This window comes from Phycodurus eques, unplaced genomic scaffold (genome assembly GCF_024500275.1).
Source record: "Phycodurus eques isolate BA_2022a unplaced genomic scaffold, UOR_Pequ_1.1 contig_25, whole genome shotgun sequence".
NCBI lineage: Eukaryota > Metazoa > Chordata > Actinopteri > Syngnathiformes > Syngnathidae > Phycodurus > Phycodurus eques.
Genome location: NW_026904022.1, coordinates 686,166 through 712,584, shown reverse-complemented (window position 1 = coordinate 712,584; position 26,419 = coordinate 686,166). Strand labels below are relative to the sequence as shown.

At 41.5% G+C, this 26,419-nt stretch overlaps 2 protein-coding genes across 2 annotated transcripts; both read right to left on the bottom strand.

Annotated features, from left to right (window-relative positions):
* Positions 1–49: 49 nt before the first annotated feature.
* On the bottom strand, positions 50–2,959 carry LOC133398209 (zinc finger protein 771-like). Its single transcript, XM_061669826.1, has one exon. It carries the CDS (start codon positions 2,957–2,959, stop codon positions 1,781–1,783), a length of 1,179 nt encoding a protein of 392 aa, XP_061525810.1. The 3' UTR covers positions 50–1,780.
* Positions 2,952–25,425, bottom strand: LOC133398203 (zinc finger protein 771-like). The gene is made up of 4 exons (XM_061669814.1): positions 25,117–25,425; positions 22,148–22,295; positions 8,070–9,047; positions 2,952–3,042 (listed from the first exon to the last, which is right to left on the bottom strand). The coding sequence occupies exons 1-4, from the start codon at positions 25,219–25,221 to the stop codon at positions 2,993–2,995; spliced, it is 1,281 nt and encodes a 426-aa protein (XP_061525798.1). The 5' UTR covers positions 25,222–25,425; the 3' UTR covers positions 2,952–2,992.
* Between the last annotated feature and the right edge of the window lie 994 nt (positions 25,426–26,419).

Sequence of the window (26,419 nt, the reverse complement as noted above, 5' to 3'; positions counted from 1 at the left end):
TGGAACAGATATTTGGTCCAATAAATAATCACAGACTGCACACCATAAATAAATAATCTTTATCAAGCAATCAAACTTTATTTGTAAGCACTTTCCATACGCGTAACAGTAACTCAAAGTGCATGATATTCATTAAAATACGAAATTAGAACAATCCCACCTGCTGCTTGACAACTGCAAGGACACAGACATTCATACACATACAGGTTAAAAATTATACCATCATGACCTAATAAGCTGGAGCCGTCTGCACCTGGACCATATGCCGTTGCCACAGGCCACCAAGACAATATTAATAACACGGGCTTAAAAAGATACATTTATTTTATTTATATTTTAAATTACCTTTCCTAACATAACATATACCATAACTACACAGGTAGCAGATTATCAAAATACAATTTACAGCATTACAAAAAGACATTTAATTCTTTATGAGCAGAATTGATGTTTGCATGTTGGTGTGGCCCTCAAATCAAATCAAGTTTATCCATATAGCACTGCTCATATATTAAAATGCAACACAAAGTGGTTTACAGAAATTAAAAGAGAATATTACATGGCAAGATATTTACAAGATCCACCCCTCCCACCCCCACATATGAACACAAAACACAGCGCATAGGTACAGCACTGGTAAATTCACAACCGTCACCTTGCTGTTACAGCGTCGTTGTCTTCCAGCTTGCCCGCCCACCGTCCTTGCGCTTTGCTTACCAGACACACCCTCCCGTCTTTGCAAACCTCATGTTCGTCAACTTCCCCCATCACCTTCAGCCGCAGGCTCTCACATTCTTCTTCTTCTTCTTTGTTTTGTTTGGCGCCAGATGGCTTTTAACGTTTTAGGATGCATTGTCACCAACTACTGTGCTGGCATATGGGTATGAGCAAACGAAACGTAACTTGTCTTTTTCGTTCTTTTTTCTCTTAGAAACTAAAATTAGGATCATGAAATAAATGTCTTCAGTCTCAACACACACTGTAACTATCTATCTACAGTATGTATCGATCAATATCACCATGTAAAATATTTTGTTACCCTTAATTCGATGTCTCTCGGCTGGCCTGAGCACTGAGATCATCCCTCAACTCCTCCCATATTAGCTGTTTTATGTCAAGAGGATTTTCTGCTACTCTTGTTATATTCTGTATTGTTTTTTTTATTGTATTCCATTGTTGCATTTATTACCCCTGCAATGAATGTTATGACTCTTTTTGTATCCAACAGTTACCCCTCATTTTTTTGTTCCGCTCGTTTCTTATTGCTTTTAATTTTCCTCCACTGTTTCCCTCTCTGCTGGTTCCACACCCTTGCAAACTCTGCATATGCTCGTTTCTTTTGCACTCTAGCCTGCAGTACCTCTCTTTTCATAATTTATTTTCCCAGTCGCCATCTAATCAAACATCTTGCCAAGCGGTGTTTCTTCCCAGGCTCTCACATTGAGCCACAGGTGAAACTTAGAAAGCCTAAGTGGTTTCCGTCCCCGGAGAACCCACGCCCTCAGACCACGACTATACATTACAAAAAGTATTTCCATTAAATTCCTGATCACATATGCAAAGAGTCAAAGTTTTCTCAGTCTATTTGAGTAAATCGTTTCATTTTTTGATATGCACATCACAAAAACATTTGACAAAGCAGATATAGTGCTACAAGTGTTTTAGCACGAGTGCTAATTTTCAACACTTTTCCACTAGAGGCCTTTAAGAAGGTACATTAGAATACAATCATCCTTGGTGCATGAAATTATGAAGCCTGCTCAGATGAGAGGCAGAACCTTCATTGATCACTGCTATTGTCATAAACACACTTGTGATTCTTAGCCAGATACTTATGAGAGAATCTTTGGCCACAAACTGAGCAAACAAAGGGTTCCTTTCGAGTGTGTGTTCTTGTGTGACTTTTGAAGTTTCCCTTCTGAGCGAATCCTTTGCCACAAACTGAGCAGGAAAAAGGTTTCTCCCCAGTGTGGGTTCGTGTGTGACGTTTTAAGGTTCCCTTCTCAGAGAATCTTTGGTCACAAACTAAACAGGCAAAAGGTTTCTCCCCAGTGTGTGTTCTTCTATGACGTTTTAAGGTTCCGTTCTCAGAGAATCTTTGACCACAAATTAAGCAGGTGAATGGTTTCTCCCCAGTGTGGGTTCTTGTATGACTTTTTAAGTGTCCCTTTTCAGAGAATCTTTGACCACAAACTGAGCAGCAAAAAGGTTTCTCCCCAGTGTGTGTTCTTGTATGACTTTTTAAGGTACCCTTCTGAGAGAATCTTTGACCACAAACTGAGCAGGCAAAAGGTTTCTCTCCAGTGTGGGTTCTTGAGTGTGATATTAACTTACCCTTTACAGTGAATCTTTTACCACAGTCGGAACAGGCAAAAGGCTTCTCTCCAGTGTGTAATTTTATGTGCTGTTTCAAATTGCTCTTAGAAGCAAAAGTTTTCCCACACTTAGAACATTTCCAGCATTTGAGATCAGTGTGACATGTCATATTACGTTCCGACTGTTCTTTATCATCACCATCATCATAGTCAGAAGAGTGTGACGTTGTCTCGTCACTATCTGATAGTGGAGCTAACAGTCCCTCTGCTTGTGATTCTCCACAGTGGTCTCCATCACCTTCTGTTGTCATGTGTTGACTTGAGCTGCTACTGGGAGGCTCCACCCCTCGGTTTTCCTCACTTTGACTTTGATATTCACTCTTCAAAAGGACCCCAGTCAAAGGAATCTTGATGATTTCCTCCTGCTCTTCCTCTTTAATGTGTACGAACTCTTCCTCCTCCTCTTTGATTTGTTGAACCTCTCCATCCTCCTCTTCCTCTTTAATGTGGGGGGAATCTGACTCCTGCCGCTCTGGACAAAGATTTTCCACAACGTCTGCAAGACACAAGAAGACAAACACACACGGGTCGAATATAATTTGTTCCCAATATTTATGCGGCTTTGTCGAGTTGGACGGCCCCATCACTGGTGTGCTGGCCCGGGGGTAGCAGAGCGGTTAGCCGATGCCTCGGTCCGTGCACCACGCGTGGGTGCACACGGCAGACACTGTAGCCCAAATAACAGAAGAAAATTCAGGAAGATGTACTATTTCATGTTGTAGGCATTGCTTGCTAGTTAAGAGCACACTGTAGTCGTAAAAAAGTTAATATTACTAAGTAAATCACAATCGCGGCGATTGGTGCGGACTTGGGCGTGGTTTTAGCCACGTCTTAAAAAAATCCAGAGAACTGAAATGGGGATTAAAAATTTAAAGGACCTATGACTGGATCTAGATTAATGGTTTTCAACTGTTGTCACCCTGGGACTGTATTTTTCTATTGTTGTTAAGTCGCGACCCACTATCACAAAAGTTAGGAACAATAAAGAACATGTATTGTTCAAAAATAACCTTTGAAAAAATATCACATTTTTAAACATAACTACTCATGCTTACATGTTTAAAGTGCCTTTCAGAGCACCTTAAGAAACAGGATGAACAAAACCATGTACAAAAGTCTATTTTGGTACTCATCTCTTCTTTTTAGGAAAGAGCCACATCAATATTTTGTCTTTTTCGTAAATGAAGGCTGCAGTCTAAAGCAACTAACAGTTTTAACAGTCTGAATTATGCTATACATTTTTACCTGTCCATTACCCACTCAAAATGGCTACGTGACCCACTTTTGGGTTCTGACCCACCAGCTGAGAATCACTAGTCTAGATCAGTGATTCCCAACCTTTATTGAGTCAAGGCACACGTATTTTACATTTGAAAATCGCACGGCACACCAACAAACAAAAACGTCACAAAAAATGGATACAAAAGTCAATTCTACACTTTCTGACATCTAATAGAAGAGCATTTATTTGTTCTGTCTGTCTCCATATGCCGCTGGCATAGATGGATGAACAAAGATACATTATTTGTTGTAAATAAATAATAATTTGACCAATTAAGTGAAATTTGATAATTTTCCGTGGCACATCAGAAGAGCTCTCATGGCACACTGGTTGGGAATCACTGATCTAGATGGTACATAATTCACTTACAGTACAAATTGTCTTTGTGTTTTTTGCTCAAGAAAATGAAACTGGAAGTCCCTTTTTCATTACCTTCATAACCTCACCCTACATGTCTTGGTGTGACGTCAGTGGCAGAAGTGGAGATCAGTGGGTTCCGGAACCTATCCCTCTCGATAAACGAGGGAACGCTATTGTCGTTGTCAGGTGGAATTTTCCAACCTCCAAAATGACAACTTTTCAGGAAATGGAGGAGAAAAAAAAGACCTCTTGCCTGAGTTTCCAAAGACCACTTTGTTCAAGTTGGTATTATACTTTATATTGCTATCATATACCGTTGCACACTCACATGAACACGGCAATACCCCAAGATTTTGTTCAATCGGGAATTTAATATGCTCAAATGACTAATTCATCAGGATGCCATCAATTAAAATGGCAAAAACACAGCGGCGGGCACGAGACTTCCTCATCACAGGAGAGTCTAAAACTTAGTGTAAAATGCTTAATTTATGTGGACATCTCTCCATATGCCCAACCTCAGGAAAAAAAATAAAATGATTGGGCCAACATTGTGTATTTTATGGACATTAAGCATTTCCTCGCCATAGATACTGACTGTTTTTAAAAAAATTATCATAACGTCACTAAATTTTAGAAAATTGCGACTGATCGTGACCAAAATGTATGTGGTCATGTCTAATTTCCCCCCCTTCCACCTCTCAAAATATTAGAATGATCGCCCCAATATTTTTAATTTTATGGAGGTTAACAAATTTTCCTCATGAGAGGACTGTCCCTCGATATTGGCCGATATCAGCGACTTCCGGGTGAATTGGTCGCCATGTGGTGTGGAGACGTCTCCCAGACATCTTCCAATTGCAACCCTCATGCATGAACCCAAGAAAACATAGCTTAATGTCGTAAAACTGTCATCAATCATCACCAACGTTTCCGTGGACATCCCCACTCATGGCAGCTTCAACCTCTGAAAATATTACGATAGGCCCAATATTTGGGATTTTATGAACATTACACGTATTGTCTGACTCAATGTAACAGGGTTTGCGTGTGTGGCATCTCTGCGGAGGTGCGATGCTCAGGACGAGAACATGCGGCAACTTTTTTCTGAAATAATCATCTATAGCATGGGTGTCAAACTCATTTTCACCAAGGGCCATATTGGCATTATCGATACCGTCGAAGGGCCGGAAAGTATTCATACTCCGTTAAAGTTTTCACTCTTTGTTAAATTGCAGCCATTTCCTAAAATCATTTTCTTTTTTCCCTCATTAATGTACACACAGCACCCATATTGACAAAAAAAAATGGAATTGCTGACATTTTAGCAGATTTATTAAAAAATAAGAACTGAAATATCACACAACTATAAGTATTCAGACCCTTTGCTCAGTAGAAGCACCCTTTTGAGCTCATACAGCCATGAGTCTTTGGGAATGATGCAACACGTTTTTCACACCTGGATTTGAGGATGCTCTGCCATTCCTCCTTGCAGATCCTCTCCAGTTCTGTTAGGTTGGATGGTGAATGCTGGTGGACAGCCATTTTCAGGTCTCTCCAGAGATGCTCAATTGGGTTTAAATCAGGGCTCTGGCTGGGCCATTCAAGAACAGTAACGGAGTTGTTCTGAAGCCACTCCTTCGGTATTTTAGCTGTGTGCTTAAGGTTGTTGTCTTGCTGGAAGGTGAACCTTCGGCCCAGTCTAAGGTCCAGAGCACTCTGGAGAAGGTTTTCTCCAGGATATCCCTATACTTGATCACATTCATCTTTCCTTTGATTGCAACCAGTCGTCCTGTCCCTGCAGCTGAAAACCTCCCCCACAGCATGATGCTTCCGCCACAATGCTTCACTGTTGGGACTGTATGGGACAGGTGATGAGCAGTCCCTGGTTTTCTCCACACATACCGCTTAGAATTAAGGCCAAAACGTTCTCTCTTGGTCTCATCAGACCAGAGAATCTTATTTCTCACCATCCTGGAGTCCTTCAGGTGTTTTATAGCAAACTCCATGCGGGCTTTCATGTGTCTTGCACTGAGGAGAGGCTTCCGTCAGGCTACTCTGCCATAAAGCCCCAACTGGTGGAGGGCTGCAGTGATGGTTGACTTTCTAGAACTTTCTCTCATTGCCCAACTGCATCTCTAGAGCTCAGCCACAGTCATCTTTGGGTTCTTCTTTACCTCTCACCAAGGCTCTTCTCCCCCGATTGCTGAGTTTGGCCGGACAGCCAGCTCTAGGAAGGGTTCTGGTCATCCCAAACGTCATCCATTTAAGGATTATGGAGGCTACTGTGCTCTTAGGAACCTTAAGTGCAGCAGAATGTTTTTGGTAACCTTGGCCAGATCTGTGCCTTGCCACAATTCTGTCTCTGAGTTCTTCAGCCAGTTCCTTTGACCTCATGATTCTCATTTGCTCTGACATGCACTGTGAGCTATAAGGTCTTATATAGACAGGTGTGTGGCTTTCCTAATCAAGTCCAGTCAGTACAATCAAACACAGCTGGACTCAAATGAAGGTGTAGAACCATCTCAAGGATGATTAGAAGAAATGGACAGTACCAAAGTTAAATATGAGTGTCACAGCAAAGGGTCTGAATACTTATGGCTGTGATATTTCAGTTTTTCGTTTTTATGAAATATGCAAAAATTTCAACAATTCAGTTTTTTTCTGTCAATATGGTGTGCTTGTGTGTACATTAATGAGGAAAAAAATGAACTTAAATTATTTTAGCAAATGGCTGCAATATAACAAAGTGAAAAATTTAAGGGGGTCTGAATACTTTCCGTACCCACTGTAACTAAATATAAATATACTCGCAACATATTGTTAAATAACGATTTATTATTACTTATTCCCCTGGTATTATTACATGAATCCTAAGAAACCCGCATTGCTCATCAATCAACCATCAACGTATTTAAGTAAATAAAGAAGTATCTCCAAACCCAGGTTTTGACATTAACTTTTTTTCAAAGATTTTTTGTTACACTTGACAAATTTGCACTACTCAGAACATTGGTGACAGTTAGCATTTTAGAAATACAAATCAGCCTGGTATAAAGTGCAAAGGGAATACCACCTGCTATTGAGAAATGTGTGAATAGTGAATACTGTAAAAATTTGTCAGCATGAATACAGAAACCCCTTAAAACAGCAGCAGAAAAAAATATCTTTGTTTTCCAATCTGTGTTGAAAAAGCCTTCTATCTGAATCAATTTTCCGCTTCCTCGACATTTTGGGATCATCACCTAGTGGTAAGATCCCTTCACTTGGTGGTCATTTGTATTATGGGATATGTAGTTGATGGCAAATACCTTGTAAACTGCTAATTTTACTTATTTTAAGACCTTTCAAGCCCCCGCGGGCCACAAAATGACACGGCGGGCCACATGATCTATAGCGAGGAAAACGCTTTGGTTCATAACATCATAAATTCTGGGCTGATCTGATAATTTCAGAGGTGTACGTGTGCATGAATAGGGATGTAGACAAACATTTTGCTGACAATCAGCCACAGTTTTGGGACATTATATGGGGTAACATGTTTGGCCGGGAGACCCTCGTCATGGATCATCCGACGTTATGACAGCCAGCCAAAGTCCACGTCTGTCAAACGATGCCACCTACAGAAATGCCTTTGTGATCTATAGGAACTTTATTAAACATCTTCGAGGCATTTGTGTCATAAAATGTGGTCAGGTCTTAATCTGGCTAAAAATCTAATATTCCATCAGAAAACAATTCCAGAATTACTACAGTCTATTTTGGAGGGCTTTTTTTCTGCAGACATCATTTGTAAGTCCAGAACTATGGAATAAGTGCCAACGTTCTCACCATAACTAGTTTTTATAAAGTAATTTGGCACCAGTGCCAATTCTCGACACTTGTACACAGGAGCCTTTTCGAAAATATATGGACAACAAGGATAGATAAAATAAAAGATGGTAAACAGAATACAATAATCTAAATTTTTGTAAGTCAGTAACATAGTAATTACTTTTGATATTAAACATGTACATTTTCATTAAATGCTTCTTGATGACTGCTATTCTCACCAGCACACTTGTGTGTCTTCAGGCGATCCTTACGAGAGAATCTTTGACCACAAACTGAGCAGGAAAAAGGTTTCTCTCCAGTGTGTGTTCTTGTGTGTAATTTTAAGGCTCCCTTCTGAGTGAATCTCTGACCACAATCTGAGCAGGAAAAAAGTTTCTCTCCAGTGTGCATTCTTGTGTGTATTTTTAAGGTTCCTTTCTGAGTGAATCTTTGACCACAATCTGAGCAGGAAAAAGGTTTGTCTCCAGTGTGGGTTCTTGTGTGTATTGTTAATTTTCCCTTTGCAGAGAATTTTTGACTACAAACTGAGCAAGCAAACGGTTTTTCTCCAGTGTGTCTTCTTGCGTGTACTGTTAATTTTCCGTTCTCAGAGAATCTTTGACCACAAACTGAGCAGACAAAAGGTTTTTCTCCAGTGTGCGTTCTGGTGTGCCTTGTCAAGTCTCCCTTATAGGAGAATCTTTTACCACAATCTGAACAGGCAAAAGCTTTCTCTCCGGTGTGTGTTCTCGTGTGTTGTTTCAAACTGCTCTTATAAGCAAAGGTTTTCCCACACTGAGAACATTTCCAGCGTTTGTTATCACCTTCAGACGGTTTATCATCATCATCATCAGTGTGAGGAGAGTGAGACGTCATGTCGTCACTATCTAATTGTGTAGCTAAGAGGCCTTCTGCTTGTGATCCTCCACAGTGGTCTCCATCACCTTCTGTTGTCATGTGTCGACTTGAGCTGCTTCTGCTCTCCTCACGTCGACCTTCATCTTCACTCTTCAAAGGGACACTAGTCGATGGAAACTTGGCGATACACTCCTCTTTCTGTTTGATGTGGGGTTGCACTTCTTCATTCTCTTTTTTAATGGAAGTGGTCTTCAATTCCTCTTCTTCTTTGATGTGGGGGTGCGCTTCATCCTCCACTTCCTCTTTAATGTAAAGGGGCTCTGGCTCCCGACACTCATGACGAAGATCTTCACTGATGTCTACAAGACAAGACAAAAAAAAAAAAGAAAACATGGTTTGCAAAATCAATTCTCATGTTGCGACTTTAATGTTGTGTATTATGGCTTATATTTATATTTAATGTTATTTGGAGAGCTAGATGAGTTTGATTTATTGGAAATAATACCATTAGGAAAGTCAACAGCAACAATGTAAAAAAGAGCAATATAATCAAGTGCATAAAAACAAGTATCTAAAACGGTAATACAGTTGTAGCGTTTATTGGTTTTGGGTAAAAGCGTAATTAATTTGGAAAAGAAATACGTCGTTAAGTAAAGGTCCGGGAAACAGTTCGGTCAGTGGGGGGGCTGGTGTGGGGTGCTCCTGCACCAGTTTGAGCTGTGTCATTTTCGGGTTCCAAGCATTGGATTGTTGTTCTAAGCAGTTCCGCAGCTTCTGGGTCTTTTGGTAGAGCAGGGAGGCTATGCTGAAAATCATGCAGTGACTGAGGATGGTTACGGCCACTAAGTTAAGGTCTGTAGCAGACCAGGAATGCGCACACAGGGCTTCTGGCGTCTTAGTGTTGGTCATGTGAATTGCCTGAGTTCCTTCAAATTTAATTTGTTCAAGTATTTCAGGGTCAAATTTGAATTTGTGTTGTTTGAAAAACTTAGAAATCACAATATGACTGTCGCCACTGCCGGACGGCAGGTGGTCCCGGGTGACAGCCTCAATATGCAAAGTGGCATCTTTGAGGAAGTCGCTGATTGGGCGAGCGACAAGGAAGGCTATTTCTCAGAACTCAGGGTTGACATGCAGAGGTGTGGAGCTTGTAAGGAAAAAACCTGAGATAGGCCAGATTAGTGGGGCCTGTCAGGTCCATAGACCAAACAATTTCGATTAAGCCGAGGGGTCCCAAATGTGTAAGTATTGAAGGTAATATAGAATACTTTATATTCTAATATGTAATTCTATATGTAATATCATATAATATAGAGTTTCATGGGGTAACTGGTTTGGAAGGTAAGCAAGGATGTGTATTGCAGTATAATCAGATAAGGGGGTAGGAGTTTATTGCAGGAAAGCCCCCCCATCGTAAGCAAGGATGTGTATTGCAGTATAATCAGATAAGGGGGTAGGAGTTTATTGCAGGAAAGCCCCCCCATCAGGGTGTAGCTGGAGACAATAAAGAACAGATGTCAAGTAAGAAAAGGACTGCGGGGAGCCACTATAAACATTAGATTCAGGACTGTGGGACGGCGCCTGGAGACAGCGGCAAATGGTCATCATTCTGCAGAGCAACGATGACGTCAGATCAGACTATGGACCAATCAGACGACAGCGATTCCATACTTTCACGTTTGAAACATTGTATAAGTCTGGGGTAGCATCAGATAGTTTTGTTCGACAACTCTATCTGCTAAGGATAAGATAGGGATAGTTACGAACCCAGAGCTCTGCAAAATGTATAGACTCCTCTGTCAGGAATAAATTGGTTGGTTTTTAATACATTGTTATGAATGTAGTTCTTTCACGAAAACGAGCACGCTGGGAACCACGAGAGTAATAGGAGATTTGAAACACAAGGTTCCTTCAAATGGTGACCCCGACGTGATCTGAAAGAACATCAGATAAAAAGACAGAGGAGCGGACAGGAATTCAGTTGGACTGCAAATCTCCCCAGTGCACCGAAATAAAAAAGGTGAGCGGAAGCCTGTTTGATTATATCACGAATTCTGCACATTTGAAATTACGAAATTTGGGAGACTTATGGTACAGTTGTTTTGTTGTCAATAGTTAATAAGACGTTGTGTTGTTAAAATTGCATAATTAGAAGTCAGGGTAACAGAGGACCTGACGTCAGGGTAACAAGGTACCTGACAAACCAGGATAATAGAAAATCCTGGGAGAGAGTAGGGTAACAAGGTACCTACTTGTCCTGTCGTAGACTGACTTGAAATCGGACGCGGTTTCAAATTGTAACGTTTCGGTAGACGTTGGGGATTTTGGGACCCCCAAAACCGATTTAGAATAAGATGAGTGTGCCACCAAAACCCTGGGTTGTGAATTGGACAGTCAAGTGTAGAGGTAATGAATGTGATATGTGTCGGAGTGATTACCAGACGTCATTGGAGGATTTGTGGATTGAAATAGAAAGTCAGAAAAAGAAACAAGCAGGATTTAGAAGTGTGTGGGCAAAGTGGAAAATAAAAAGGAATGTAAGTTGTTTCACGTAACAGATGAGTTTCAGAAGGAAGAAAGAGAGGTTATTCTGAAAGGAAAAAAGATGAAGGAAAAGTTGGATGCTGCAGGGTGGAGAGAGAAAAGAGATTTGAATAAGAAAATAGAAGAGAAAGAAAAATTGACGAGAAACATTTATGAGATTTGTGCGGTGTGCTCTGCCATGGCAGATGTTCAGCGAAAAGAAAAAAAAAAGAGCGACAAATTCCCCCACTGAATACAATTTGATGACCTTCCCGAAAACGGCCCCCAGTGACGTCCCTATATCCGGGCTTTGCCGGTCAAGGGAGCTGCTCAAATGACAGACCAATTGTAGAGGGGAAATAAAACTCCTATCAATTCCGCACGAGCCCGCATTCAAAAAGGTGGGTAAATATACAAAAATTGTCTTTAAAAGATTTTGAGTTTTTACAGAAACGGCTGCCCGGACTGGCTGCTGTTGGTGAAATTTGGAGCCAGGGGCTGAAAAAGTTGACGGACAGCATGAGCCTGACGTGTGCTGACGTATGTTTGCGGTCATCCGTGACATGTTCTCGCTCTCCAAGCCGACGGGACGAGGCACCCGGACAACAAACCTATCATGGATCCCAGTTCTCACTTTGAAAATTGCATAAGTATTTGGACAGAGAAGACAAGGTCACATTCCTCCCGTTTAAGGGAGGCAAATGTTATTTATAGAATTGCTTTGCTTGACAGATTGCCAGCTGAAGTTAGGACTGAACTTTTAAAGACCCTGACTTCACGAAAGGGGGAGATAGCTACTTTAATCGTCATGTGTCACACCATTTGAAACTTTTTGTCGACAGACAACACAAATCATCAGATGAGGTAAAGGACATGCAGGAATAACTGTTGAAGCTACAATTGGCCCAGGCCCATAAAGTGGCCATTAAAAAAAAATAATAATAAATAATAAAAGTGGAAGCAGAAAGGCAGATGTGGATGGCGCAGGGGTCAACGACGAGACTAGGCGGGAGTCGTGACAGGGGATACACCAACGGAGGCAGGGGACGCGCTCGCCGACCTCCAACGGACCAAGCATGCTTCAATTGTGGTCAGTATGGACACTGGTATTGTCAATATAATGCTCCCCCACTGATGCAACAGAGACCTCCAGTGGGACCCAGAGAGGCCCCACCTCAAAGAAGAGGCTACAGAGCTCCACACGGCAAAGGTGGATGCAGCCCGGCACCCTGGCAACAGCATCTGCAGCGGGCTCCACAGCAACAACAGCCATCTCGCCAGTACTACTGCGATGAGGACTGGTCTGAATGCCCAATGAGCTCGGCGCCAGGGGACGGAGGAAAGGCAGAGCCCCTTATCCCCGCTAAGGGAAGACGACCACCTGAATGAGCTTTGCAGGAGTGCCCATGAGTCTGCCGATTACGACACCATTAAAGACTGAAATTGCTGGACAGACACATGAACATCAGTTTGTCCTGATGAAAGGGGGGGGGGCTCCAGTGAATCTGATGGGCAGAGATCTGCTTATCTAAACCAGGGCTACCATCCTTTGTAGCCCCGATGGACTGACGATACGGTTGCCCGATGGGACTGTGATGAACTGAGAGTGGAAAATTGTCCACTGCATGGAACATGGTACAACATGAACGTCCGGAAGCGACCGCTGCAGAAACCATGGCGGGAGGAGGTGTCTACTCGGCCTTCCTGCGGTGGAAGCCCTCAATCGACTCTCTTGCCTCCTACAGCCCTCCGATCGATCCCCTCCATCTCACACTGTTTTATGATAAAAATGATGATTTGGTTTATAGGGAATCTTTTGAGTCAATACAGGAGGAAAACTGGATGCTCAATAGTAAAGGTATTTACATAGGGAAGCAAGGTGTGGCAGCTGCCTCCACCTTGACGCCAGAGCAGAGTGAGTGGTTTATGATGAGTTTGACATCTTTTCCACACTTTTTCACTTGCACTTGGTCATGAAGCCTGAGAACTGGCACCGATGGTGAGAAAATGCCATTTGGCAAATGATTGGCAACAAGGTCAAATACAATGTGTTGTACTGTCCTAGTACTGAATGTTTTTGTATTCAGGGTGCAACAGAAGACGGGGAATGTTGGAGCATGTGACTTTGGCGCGATTACATGGCAGAGAGCTCTCGGACCATGAGGAAGCCGCACAGCTGTTAAAATTCACTGCCGGACTCACTGTGGTCCGAGGCGCCTGCAGATGGGGGTCTATGTGCATCCGTGACTCCGGTAACATTCGAGGTAGACAAGACTGCTTTTGTTAACGTGGCGTAGTATCCTTGTAAACAAGAGGCCATAGAAGATATCGCGGAAACCCAAATTCTGAAATCCAAACGCTTTGGTCCATAAATTAGGTTATGAAACCCTCCGCTCAAGCTGCAGAGCTGCTGGCCATTTGCAGGGCACTGGAGGTATCTGAAAGTCAGAGTGTTACTATTTATTAATGGTGCTGAAAAAGTAGCAGGCTAATAAATGGATGCTGAAGGAAAATATGTTGTTAAACAGGATCAGTTAATTGACTTTCTCCCTGCAGTAACAGTTGATGTGGTGCGTGACCTCCAAGAGGCGGCGCCAGAGGAAGACAAGCGTAAGTGGCGAAAGACAGGTGCTGAGTATGATGACAAGGAGAAGCTGTGGTTTGGCCCGACGAGAAGCCCTAGGAGACTGGTCTTAACTACAGGAAAGTTCATGTGGTTAGTGGAGGAGGAAGCACACACCCCGACACATAAGAGTTATGTGTCAATGCTGTACAAGCTGCACTTTTGGTGGCACCCTGATCTTCTGCATAAGGTAAAAGATTTTTGTGTTTTTTGTGATATATGTCAAGATTTCAGTGTTTGCCCTACAACGAAGAGGGAATTGCAACACACTGAGATGGGCCGATGCCCGAATGATGTGATGGTAACGGACCGAACCGACAATGGTGGTCCCAGTCCAAAGCATAAGGTACTTATTAATGATTGTCGACACTTTTTCTGGATGGCCGAAAGGCTATCCTTGTGCAAAAGAAAACGTGCCGTCGGTCGACAAAGCGCTGGTTAACCATTATATCCCGACGCATGAGTTTCCACGAGTAATCAGATCGGCTACTTGTCACAAACATGTCCTGCGCAGGCCTCTATTGTAAAAAAAATGTGGACTGAGTGTGAATGGTATAAATATTCTGTGCGATACGTTTTATAAATTGTGTACACAATATAAAGTAAACCTTAGAACTTTGATGAAAAAATTATGAGTATATATGTAAAACGTTCTAAAGCGCTTCAAAGGGTACCCATTATATTTATTAACTAAATAAATAAGGCATACATATTGTATGTATAAATAGGTATGCATATGTTATTCTGGAAGATAAATTAAATAATAGATAAATTAAGGCGTGTGCCTGGCGGATGTGATCAAGCCAGAGTGGCATCGTGATTTTCTATTTCCGGGTCAGCAGAGCGGACCAGAGCGGCTCTGCGTGCCCGGGATAACAGCCTGAAAAAAGTACGGGAGGTTTTTGGTTTCAGAAAACGCTTCGGAGTTTGAATAAATGACGTGCAAGTTGCTATCTGAGCTGGTGAAGGGGATTTGATATATATTGCTTAGAGAGTGGCGGCACGGTGTACGACTGGTTAGAGCGTCAGCCTCACAGTTCTGAGGACTGGGGTTCAATCCCTGGCCCCGCCTGTGTGGAGTTTGCATGTTCTTCCTGTGCCTGCGTGGATTTTCTCCGGGCACTCCGGTTTCCTCCCACATCCCAAAAACATGCATGGTAGATAAATTGGAGACTCTAAATTCCCCGTAGGTGTGACTGTGAGTGCAAATGGTTGTTTGTTTGTATGTGCCCTGCGATGGGCTGGCAACCAGTTCAGGGTGTACCCCGCCTCCTGCCCGATGATAGCTGGGATAGGCTCCAGCACGCCTGCGACCCTAGTGAGGAGAAGCGGCTCAGAAAATGGTCGGATGCTAAGAGAGCACTTGAAGTGCTACAGGATTGTGAGAAGCACATTAACGCATACGATGGCTTTAGTCTTGTTGGTGCCTAGAAGAGGAGCTTTGACATAGTTTGCAAAGTGTTAACTTGTGTGTCAGAGGGAGTCATTTTGTGTGTTTTTTACGGAGTGGCACACAAGTAAGCGGCTGGAAGACTGTAATTGGGAATATACAGGCAGTCTGTGATTTTTGTAAGTAGATATACATAGAAGTTCCTGTTTGTGGCAAACCGGATTATGAAAATTACGCGAGGTACGCCAGTCAACTAAAGACATCCTTACAATATTTAGTTGATACAATATAGTGACTATTAATACAGCATAGCGAATGCAACTCTTTTCATTCACAGACGTGAAGGATATGCCAGAGGTGTCAAGTTGAGTTGCTACTTATGCTACATACGTCATGAGACTGTGCCTAATTTGCATCATGTACAAGGGAAATATATGGAGTACATGTTTTTGAGAATGGCTAATATGTATGATGATGATTGTCTCCCCAGATTCAGCATTAGAGCAGGGAGGACAAAGAGGATTTTTCCATCTGTCTGGCAAGTCAATTTTGAGGAGGTTTATTTATTTGCATTCTGTCTCCTAAGTCAGGATGATTACAACAATTTGTGGACAAGCGGAGAACTACTTTTTGTGCAAAAGGGTAATAGTGAAGCACCATATATTGATTAATAAATACAAGTTAAGTCTTATTGAGGAATTAGCAAACAGAATAATCTGGGATGTTTTGTCTGTGTGGTGTATGTGAGAGGACATTCACTCCTGGGTCCAGGTTAATGTTATTGTCTGTGAAGTCTCGCTTGTCATGTCACGTTAATTGTTTATGTTTTGTGTTTAATGTTTGTTTCGTCTTAATTAGAAGAAGTTAGTCCAGAGAAGAATTAGTCCAGAGAAGAAGTGCACAGGAAGTCCGAGGGCTTTAAGGAGAGACACAACCCACATGTAATTTGTTGTCACAGCAATTAGTGTCTATGCGCATCGAAGGAGGCAAACTGACTTAGTTTTTTCAAATAATTATTCTGAAGTTAAGCACTTTATTTGAACGAGTAATACTTTTTTTTTTTATTTACTTGCTCTTATTTTGAACTTCATTGCCCTACTTTTACTTAGTAAATGAGAAATGGTAAATGGACTGCACTTATATAACACTTTATCTACACTATCACAGTGCCCAAAGCGCTTTACAAAGCCTCAAACACACAGTTGTGCTCATATGTTTGATTACACAGACAGAATTTGTAAGATGGGTACAATTTTTGAAATAAAACATGAAGGGCCAGGCGAAACATTTAATTTAATTTTAATGGGATTCAAATTAAACTGTCAAGCATTTCAGAAAAGCATTATCATCAAACAAAACATAACCATAAAGAAATTAATGATGGTTGTTGTTCAGTCGTATTTAAAAAACATTTCACAAATTCTGCCAGGGTATGTAAACTTATGAGCACAACTGTACATATTATGCAGTCACACGTACCCCTGTCATATTGGAATGAAAGTGTAGGCTACAACGTTTTCATAACCACTAGGTGGCGGTGGTATATTAGAATGAAAGTGTACACCTTTCTCATAACCTCTATGTGGCGGTGGTATATTGAAATGAAAGTGTACAGCTTTGTCATAACCTCAAGATGTATAATGCTCACCGTTGACTTTTGACATTTTGTTGGGGGGGGGGAATGTGCATTATACACGAGAAATTACAGTAATTTGACTTCTTAGGGGTGATCAGTCGACTCCGACAGATTGCTTTTGAGTTGCGAAATTTCGGATGCGGTAGTTTGTAACAGTGTTTCCTGTGTGTGTTTAGTCCAGTGCTTCTCAAATAGTGGGACGTTGCGATGCCAGGGGGGGGGCGTGTGAGACAAATGAAGAACATGCTTTGCCGTACGAGAATAAAGTGTAATTGCACATCCACTGCAGTAGATGGCAGTCTATATCTCTTTCTTTTGTACTTTCTTCAATGTTTATAAGGATTAGATTACATTATCCTTTATATACGATGGTACATAGAGGTGTCCTCAAAAAAAAAAGTCTTCTTCCTGGGGGGTCGTAAAAGAAAACAATTGAGAAGCACTGGGTTAGTCTGTACGCACGAAGCAAGGGCTTGTTTGAACTGCTTGTTCTCACGGGCCAGTGCGACACTGTCAACGGAGAGCGTCTCTTGAACAGTGTTGGCTTTGGGGTGAGATGCACACTGTGCTTTCGCATCCTCAAACTGAGTTTCAGCATCAACTCGGCGGGCCTGTGCATCGTTTAAATAGTTGATTTGAGTTGATTCAACTTTTTTTGAGTTGAAATCATCTTTTTTTCAAGTTGATTTGTGTCTGCTGTTTAGCTTCTAGTTTGAGCCTCATTCAGCTATCTTCCATATTGCTTCGTTTTAATTGTGACACTAAGTTCAAAACCATGCAACTGAGCATTTGAGAGAGGTTCTTTCGTTTTGTTTTTGGCGTCGCTCATAAATTGCGTGACGTTAGCATTAAGGACCTCAATTATCGCCACGTCCGAAATTCGTGGCACGTCAAAGAGAACCTCAAAGGTCTTTTAACAATAATCGGTGTAGGAAATTCTACCACACGACAGATGCATCCAATACACAAAACAACGGATATCCAAATAACATTTAACCATACAACAAATTCACTCCAGTTTCACTGAGAGGGCTAATCTTGGTTTCCAGTTCACAAGTGCTCAAAACTCTGTGTCGCTATGGTAATGGCTTGCGCTCACACACAGCCTACGTCTGAACATGCCCACTTCAAGATGGCGGAAACACTGCCTAGATTTATTGCAAATATTGTGAATTTTGTGTGTTTGAATTGAACGAAAACATGATATCGCCTCACACGGGGCACCACGGTGTAGGGTATATTGGTTTTGGGTAAAAGCGTAATTAATTTGGAAAAGAAATACGTCGGAAAGTAAACGCTTGCATTTACTTCCGGTTTAGTTTGATGTACCTTTAACGTTACAATCAAATTATGTCTCGTATAGGGCACAACGTCTCAACGCCAATCAGCATAAAATGCTAATTATTGGCCGACACCAATTAAGCCAATTAGATCGGTGTAAAGTCTAGAAGCAGGAATGCAAAGGTTTATCAGTTCTTGGGGTTTCGTTGACAACCGGGCCATAGGCGTAGTCGCTACACAGTGGGTTAGGCTTTTTGAATGAACACGTGGAGTGTTAAACAAAGTACGGGTACCAGTACCAGCTATTTTGACGTAAAAAAAAATGGCACTGAACAAGTTTTTTTTTTTTTTTTTTTTTTAGTACCGGTACTTTTTAAAAAAAAAAAAAAGGAAACATACACGACAGCGAGCAACTAAAGTAGGCACTGTATCTGTTGTTTTTGTTTGCTCTTTATTAGACAGGCAAAACTGAGAAAGCGTTCACCGGTGGTAGCGTGAGCGAGGCAATACAAAAAAATTATCGAAAGAAATTGGTCAACTGACCAATTCATATTTTAAATGACAATGTGACATCCCACTTTATTTATTTTCTGAACAGAAAAAGAAAAGTTCCCTGATCAGTTTGCTATGCCAAAATCAATCAATGAATTACAAAAGAAAGAGACAAAAAAAAAAAAAAACCTGAATCAGAATTTTTTTTGTTTCACTCCAGTTCATACTGAATATGACACTGGCGCTCAATAAAGCACTTGGAGCTCGAACGCTACTTTCTGACTCCTGTATTAATTTTGAATGGAGTTTGGCTCGCTCCTAACTTGCGTCCATCTACACGCAAGGAGAACAGTACAGAGAAAAGATTTCTACGCAGCTGTCCTCAACGACAGTACAGCTGCACATAACAGTGAGTTACAAACACTATGGAGCACAAATATGTTCAACCATCTCCACATCAAGATGGAAGGGGGCCACGGCATACGGGCTCATCACGATGTTCAAGACGATGAAGTCACCGTAGCCGCAACACAAGCAAGAGCGTTAGCAGAGGTGCACGCGTCACATTCACAGAAAAAGAACCTGCCGTTAAAGTCGGCAAAGCTAAAATTGAGGCTAAATTGCATCTTGCACAAGAGGCTGCAGCAGCTACCGCGCAGGCCCAAAAAATGGAAGCAGTTCCAGAACAGGAAATCCAAAAGAGCCACTCAGCTTCACATGAACGTGTCAATAATTAAGTGAGGGACCAAACGTTCCGCTTGAACTATCAGTCTGAACTAGTTCCAAATTCACCCCACAAATTGGGTGACAAGTATTCCATTCAGCTCAAACCTTGTATTCCAAAGCACCATTTGGAGGAAAGAATCAATATGTAAGATAAAATTGGCAACCATCCCTCAGCCGTAACACCACAGACAACATTAAACATGCCCCACGACCCTCATTCATCATTTAGGCAGCATTATGATGATCATATCAAATTTAAATCAGATCATTCCACGAAACAACAAGAATGCCCCGCAGTACAAAAGAGACACACCAGTGCATCATCCGGAGACCTCTGGAATGATGGAAATGGAAAAATATGGCCTGTCTCATTTTAATGACCAACCAGAAAACTTCAGAGCATGGAGGTCATATTTCCTCAACACAGAGACCTACATCTGACTGCACGTGAAGAGTTGGAGCTACTCAATAAAGAACCATCAGAATACGTGGTACGCTTTAGAGTAGTACATGTTGGAAACTCAGAAGCAGCACTACAAATGACCTGGAAAAAGCTTGATGAATGCGACAGCGCTACTGAAGTCATAGAAAATGCTCTCTTTAAAAAGCTAAAAAGCTCTCCTCGGATTTCGAACGAAGATAACATCTCTTAATGGAGCTCCTGTCAGCAAATGATGATGGTTACCTACGTGGCTTGGCTTACCTGGACACTGCACGCAGTGTCAGCCCCGTAGTGGAAGAATTGCCATACAGCCTACAGCAGAAATGGTTGGCTCAAGATTCAAGGTACAACCCAAATTCCAATGAAGTTGGGACATTGTGTTAAACATAAATAAAAACAGAATACAATCATTTGCAAATCATTTTCAGCCTATATTTAATTAAATACACGACAAAGACAAGATATTTAATGTTCAAACTGATAAACTTCATTGTTTTTAGCAAATAATCATGAACTTAGAATTTTATGCCTGCAACACGTTCCAAAAAAGCTGGGACAGGGTCATGTTTACCACTGTGTTACATCACCTTTTCGTTTAACAACATTCAATAGACGTTTGGGAACTGAGGATACTAATTGTTGAAGCTTTGTAGGTGGAATTCTTTCCCATTCTTGCTTGATGTACAACTTCAGCTGTTCAACAGTCCGGGGTCTCCGTTGTTGTATTTTACGCTTCATAATGTGCCACACATTTTCAATGGGAGACAGGTCTGGACTGCAGGCAGGCCAGTCTAGTATCCGCACTCTTTTACTACGAAGCCACGCTGTTGTAACACGTGCAGAATGTGGTTTTGCATTGTCTTGCTGAAATAAGCAGGCGCATCCATGAAAAAGACGTTGCTTGGATGGCAGCATATGTTTCTCCAAAACCTGTATGTACCTTTCATCATTAATGGTGCCTTCACAGATGTGTAAGTCACCCATGCCATTGGCACTAACACAGCCCCATACCATCACAGATGCTAGCTTTTGAACTTTGCGTCCATAACAGTCCTAATGGTTATTTTCCTCTTTGGCCCGGAGGACACGACGTCCACAATTTCCAAAAACAATTTGAAATGTGGACTCGTCGGGACGACGGAACACTTTTCCACTTTGCATCAGTCCATCTTAGATGAGCTCAGGCCCAGAGAAGCCGGCTGCGTTTCTGGGTGTTGTTGATAAATGGCTTTTGCTTTGCATAGTAGAGTTTTAATTTGCACTTCCGGATGTAGCGCTGAACTATATTTACTGACATTGGTTTTCTGAAGTGTTCCTGAGACCATGTGGTGATATCCTTTACACTTTTGATTTCGGTTTTTGATGCAGTGCCGCCTGTGGGATCGAAGGTCACGGGCATTCAATGTTGGTTTTCAGCCTTGCCGCTTACATGCAGTGATTTCTCCAGATTCTCTGAACGTTTTGATGATATTATGGACCGTACATGATGAAATCCCTAAATTCCTTGCAACTGTACGTTGAGGAACATTGTCCTTAAACTGTTCGACTATTTTCACACGCACTTGTTCACAAAGAGGTGAACCTCGCCCCATCTTTGCTTGTGAATGACCGAGCAATTCAGGGAAGCTCCTTTTCTCCCCAATCATGGCACCCACCTGTTCCCAATTAGCCTGTTCACCTGTGGGATGTTCCAAACAGGTGTTTGATAAGGATTCCTCAACTTTCTCCGTCTTTCTTGCCACCTGTCCCAGCTTTTTTGGAACGTGTTGCAGCCATAAAATTCTAAGTTAATGATTATTTGCTAAAAACAATCACGTTTATCAGTTTGAACATGAAATATCTTGTCTTTGTATTGTATTCAATTAAATATAGGTTCAATATGATTTGGAAATCATTGTATTAGGTTTATATTTATGTTTAACACAACGTCCCAACTTCATTGGAATTGGGGTTGTATAAGGAAGACTACAACGTGGCCCACCCACCATTCTTGTTCTTTACGAATTTCATCTGCTATCAAGCCAAGACTAGGAATGATCTTAGCTTCACTCTTCTTGGTTCCTTCTCTCACTGGAATGAAAAAAAGAATCCACAAACACACCAACATTAGAGTTCCAATATCAGTTCGCAAGACTAACATCTCCTCAGAGTAAAGCTGAACCTAAGGACAAACCTGTTAAACACTGTGCAATACACAATAAGCCCATCCTCTAAAAATGTGCCATGGCTTCAGACTGAAACTTATTGAAGAATGCAAAGCTTACCTTAAAGTGCACACACGGTGCCCTTAAATAAACACAAAATTAGAATGCATTTACTATAAAAGTGAGAGGGAAGTGAACTGACCTGCTCTGCGTAGCACAGTTCGAGGCTGCAGATTGAAAACAGCATCCAGTAGTTGATGTTGTGGCTCTTTTGGTCCAGAAAGTTCCTCCTCATACTCTGCTGTCCTTCTTGCACACATTTTCACATGACGACCACAACACTTTACGCTCTAGGTTGGAGGGATGAGAAAAGCAATAAAAATTGGACAGTTGAAACAATTATAAGATTAAGATTTGGAAATTCTAAGTTAAACCAGTGTTTCACAACCAGGGGTACGCGAGCACATGCAGGGGTTACGTGGAAGCATGCTTAGACAGGTGTCACGGAATACATGTACCGCCCTTATGTATTCAAGATTAAAAAAATTTTTTTTTTTAACTATAATCCAGTTACTGAAAAAAGAAATCAGATGATAGATACATTTATTAAAAAAATTGAATATTTCACAGGTTTAGATTTTTAATGTTCAAACCCCTTACCTATTCAAAATGGTCTCCCCCAGGGGTCTCTACTGGGTCACATTTTATTTATTATTTATATACAGTGGGTACGGAAAGTATTCAGACCCCCTTAAATTTTGCACTTTTATATATTGCAGCCGTTTGCTAAAATCATTTAAGTTCTTTTTTTCCCCCATCAATGTAAACACAGCACCCCATATTGACAGGGAAAAAAAACCTGAATTAATGACATTTTTGCAGATTATAAAAGAAAAACTGAAATATCACACCGCCATAAGTATTCAGACCCTTTGCTCAGTATTTAGTTGACGCACCCTTTTCAGCCAATACAGCCATGAGTCTTTTTGGGAATGATGCAACAAATTTTTCACACATGGATTTGGGGATCCTCTGCCATTCCATTGCTCCTTGCAGATCCTTTCCAGTTCTGTCAGGTTGGATGGTGAACGTTGGTGGACAGCCATTTTCAGGTCTCTCCAAAGCTTCTCAATTGGGTTTAAGGCAGGGCTCTGGCTGGGCCATTCAAGAACAGTTACAAAGTTGCTCTGAAGCCACTCCTTCAATATTTTCGAGTCATTGTCTTGTTGGAAGGTGAACCTTGTGCCCAGTCTGAGATCCTGAGCACTCGGGAGACGGTTTTCGTCCAGGATAGCCTTGTACTTGGCCGCATTCATCTTTTCTTCAATTGCAATCAGTTGTCCTGTCCCTGCAGCTGAAAAACACCCACACAGCATGATGCTGCCACCACCATGTTTCACTGTTGACTGTATTCGACAGGTAATGAGCAGTGCCTGGTTTTCTCCACACGTACCGCTTAGAATTAAGGCCAAAAAATTATATCTTGGTCTCATCAGACCAGAGAATCTTATTTCTCATCTTCAGTTTTTTTTTTTAGCAAACTCCATGCAGGCTTTCCTGTGTCTTGCACTAAGGAGAGGCTTTCGTTGAGCCACTCTGCCATATAGCCCCAACTGGTGGACGGGTGCAGTGATGGTTGACTTTCTAGAACGTTCTCCCATCTCCCGACTGCATCTCTGGAGCTCAGCCACAGTGATTTTGGGTTCTTCTTTACCTCTCTAACTAAGGCTCTTCTCCCCCGATTGCTCAGTTTGTCTGGACGGCCAGCTTTAGGAAGGGTTCTGGTCGTCCCAAATGTCTTCCATTTAAGGATTATGGAGGCCACTGTGCTCTTAGGAACCTTAAGTGCAGCAGACTTTTTTTGTAACCTTGGCCAGATCTGTGCCTTGCCACAATTCTGTCTCTGAGCTCTTCAGGCAGTTCCTTTGACCTCATGATTCTCATTTGCTCTGACATGCACTGTGAGCTCTAAGGTCATGTATAGACAGGTGTGTGGCTTTCCTAATGAAGTCCAGTCAGTATAATCAAACACAGCTGGACTCCAATGAAGGTGTAGAACCATCTTAAGCATAATCAGAAGAAATGGACAGCACCTGAGTTTAATATGAGTGTCACAGCAAAGGGTCTGAATACTTATGACTGTGTGATATTTCAGTTTTTCTTTTGTAATAAATCAGCAAACATTTCAAAAATTATGTTTCTCTCTCTCAATATGGGGTGCTGCGTGTACACTAATGTGGAAAAAATGAACTTAAATGATTTTAACAAATGGCTGCAATGTAACAAAGAGTGAAAAATTTAGGGGGTCTGAAAACTTTCCGTACCCACTGTATCTGCAGCAGGGTGAACAAGTGGTTAGCACATCTGCCTCAGAGTTCTTGGGTTTTAGATTCATATTCGGGGTGTTCCAGCTTCCTCCCACATTCCAAAACCATGCATATTAAACACTCATAAACCAGAAAAGACCAGATAAAAAATATATTGTATTGATATTTAATTTATTTTGTCATCTTTTAGCACCTTTGGTTTTGGAGTAATTAAACGTAATAAAGTTACATGACTTTAATATTATGGTGCTTGGATCACATGACTAACTAAATTTTTTTAACAGGTAATAACGGTATCAAAATACATTTTTAAAGTAACCCTCACAAACCTGCATGGAAACATTTAATAATTTATTCCAAAATGATAAGTAAATATTCTCAGTCATTTTATAAGATCGTCAATAAAATGGTCAGTGTGCGCTATAACTAGTTAACCCGGCCAAATCAAACAGCCTCGTACGGGAAACTACAGACCCTTTCCAAAAAATCTGAATGTCATGGAAAATGTTCAGGGGGAACACAAGACAAAAAAATGGTTTGGAAGCACAAGGTTAAACAGTACGTTAGTTAAAATGGCAAACCACCAAAATCAACAAGAGGAAAGAGTAGAAGACGTAAATATGCATTGTAAGAGATATGAGACGGAAAAGAAGACAGCTAATGTGTGACCTCAGGGGGGGGGGGGAAATTAGGGTTTTAACAATATATGCATGCTCCAAAAGGATTGAGAAAATAAGTCTTATTGTTATTATTTCAGTATCTCAGACGAAAACAGCTGATAGAGAGAAACTAGTAGTTGTTTTCACATTGAAGAGTTAGTATTAGATATTTTGGTCAGCCTTACTAGTAGTTGGCGGAAAATGAACACGACGCTCACACTTGATCTCGGTTTTGCTAAAGGTTGCTCACAAAAAAACAAAAACAAAAAAACGCGTCTCTTTGTTAGCATGCTAAGCTAAGCTAGGCCGAGAAGCTTCACCGTGCACCGAGAAGACTTTAACCGAACACCAAGATTGAACGAATGTTGTTTTAGTCCAGTAAAGTAGTGATGGGCTTACTATGACGAGGATTCAGCACGTTTGGTTCAAATTCAGGATTTATTTTTTATTTTTTTAGCGCAGCACATGGAAACGCCTGTGGTTACGGCCGAGACGAGTGTCGTCACTGTCGTCCATAGATATGAATACTAGATACGCAAGCATTCTGAAGCAGCCCGGTTAGCCAACGTGTCTCCTGGCGGCCATGTTGAAGAGGTCGTCGTTCCCATAAAAGGCAATCCATGGACACTGAAATTATGTCGTAACTTGCTAATTTTTCAATTGATGTTCATGGGGGTTACTGCTTTGTTAACGCCAGATCATATGCTATCAATACACAACATTTGAAAAAGGCACAAGACTCGTACATGGGAAAGGGACTCCCAGGTCCCTTGTCGTAAGTGTGCTGCGTTTTCGTTTTACGTAACCGTATGCAGAATGATGGCGTAATGTATCGGCATCCTTGTTCTTTGGATTTTGTCGACGTCCACACACGTGGGATGCGCTGACGACTTTGACCTCCCTAGTTTAGCGTCACCGTGGGCACACAACTCAAAATGGGCGTGTCGTATCTACCGAAACATATCTGTGAGTATCGTCATGCAAACGCCGATCGCGACAGAGCTACTTCCATGCCCCTTTTTTTTTTTTTTTTTTTTTTGTGGAGTAACCGAGTTCGGTCGAGGACACCCATCACTACTTTGAAGGACTAAAATATCATTGAAATCATCTTGTTGGTTTTTCTCGGCCTAGTTAGCTCCTCTCGGTAGCCGCCAACAAAGTGAAGTATTTGTTCGCGACACATCGCAAATTAGAGATCGCCAGTGAAAGTTTTGTGATTATCGTGTGAAAAATGTGACAACTACGGGCAATTATGACATGAAAGCCGATTGGTCGATCAGCATAAAAGGCTAATTATCGGCCGATACCGATCAAACCGATCAGATCAATGTAAAGTCAAGTAAAAATAGTTTTCATCACATCAAATGCTTTATATGTGCGTTTTAACTTGACTTCCTGTTTTTAAGATTGTAGCCTTTTATTTTGAAGGGTACGCACCGGAACTCAGCATTTTGGCACGAAAAGTAAAATCACACGGCACCTGTGATT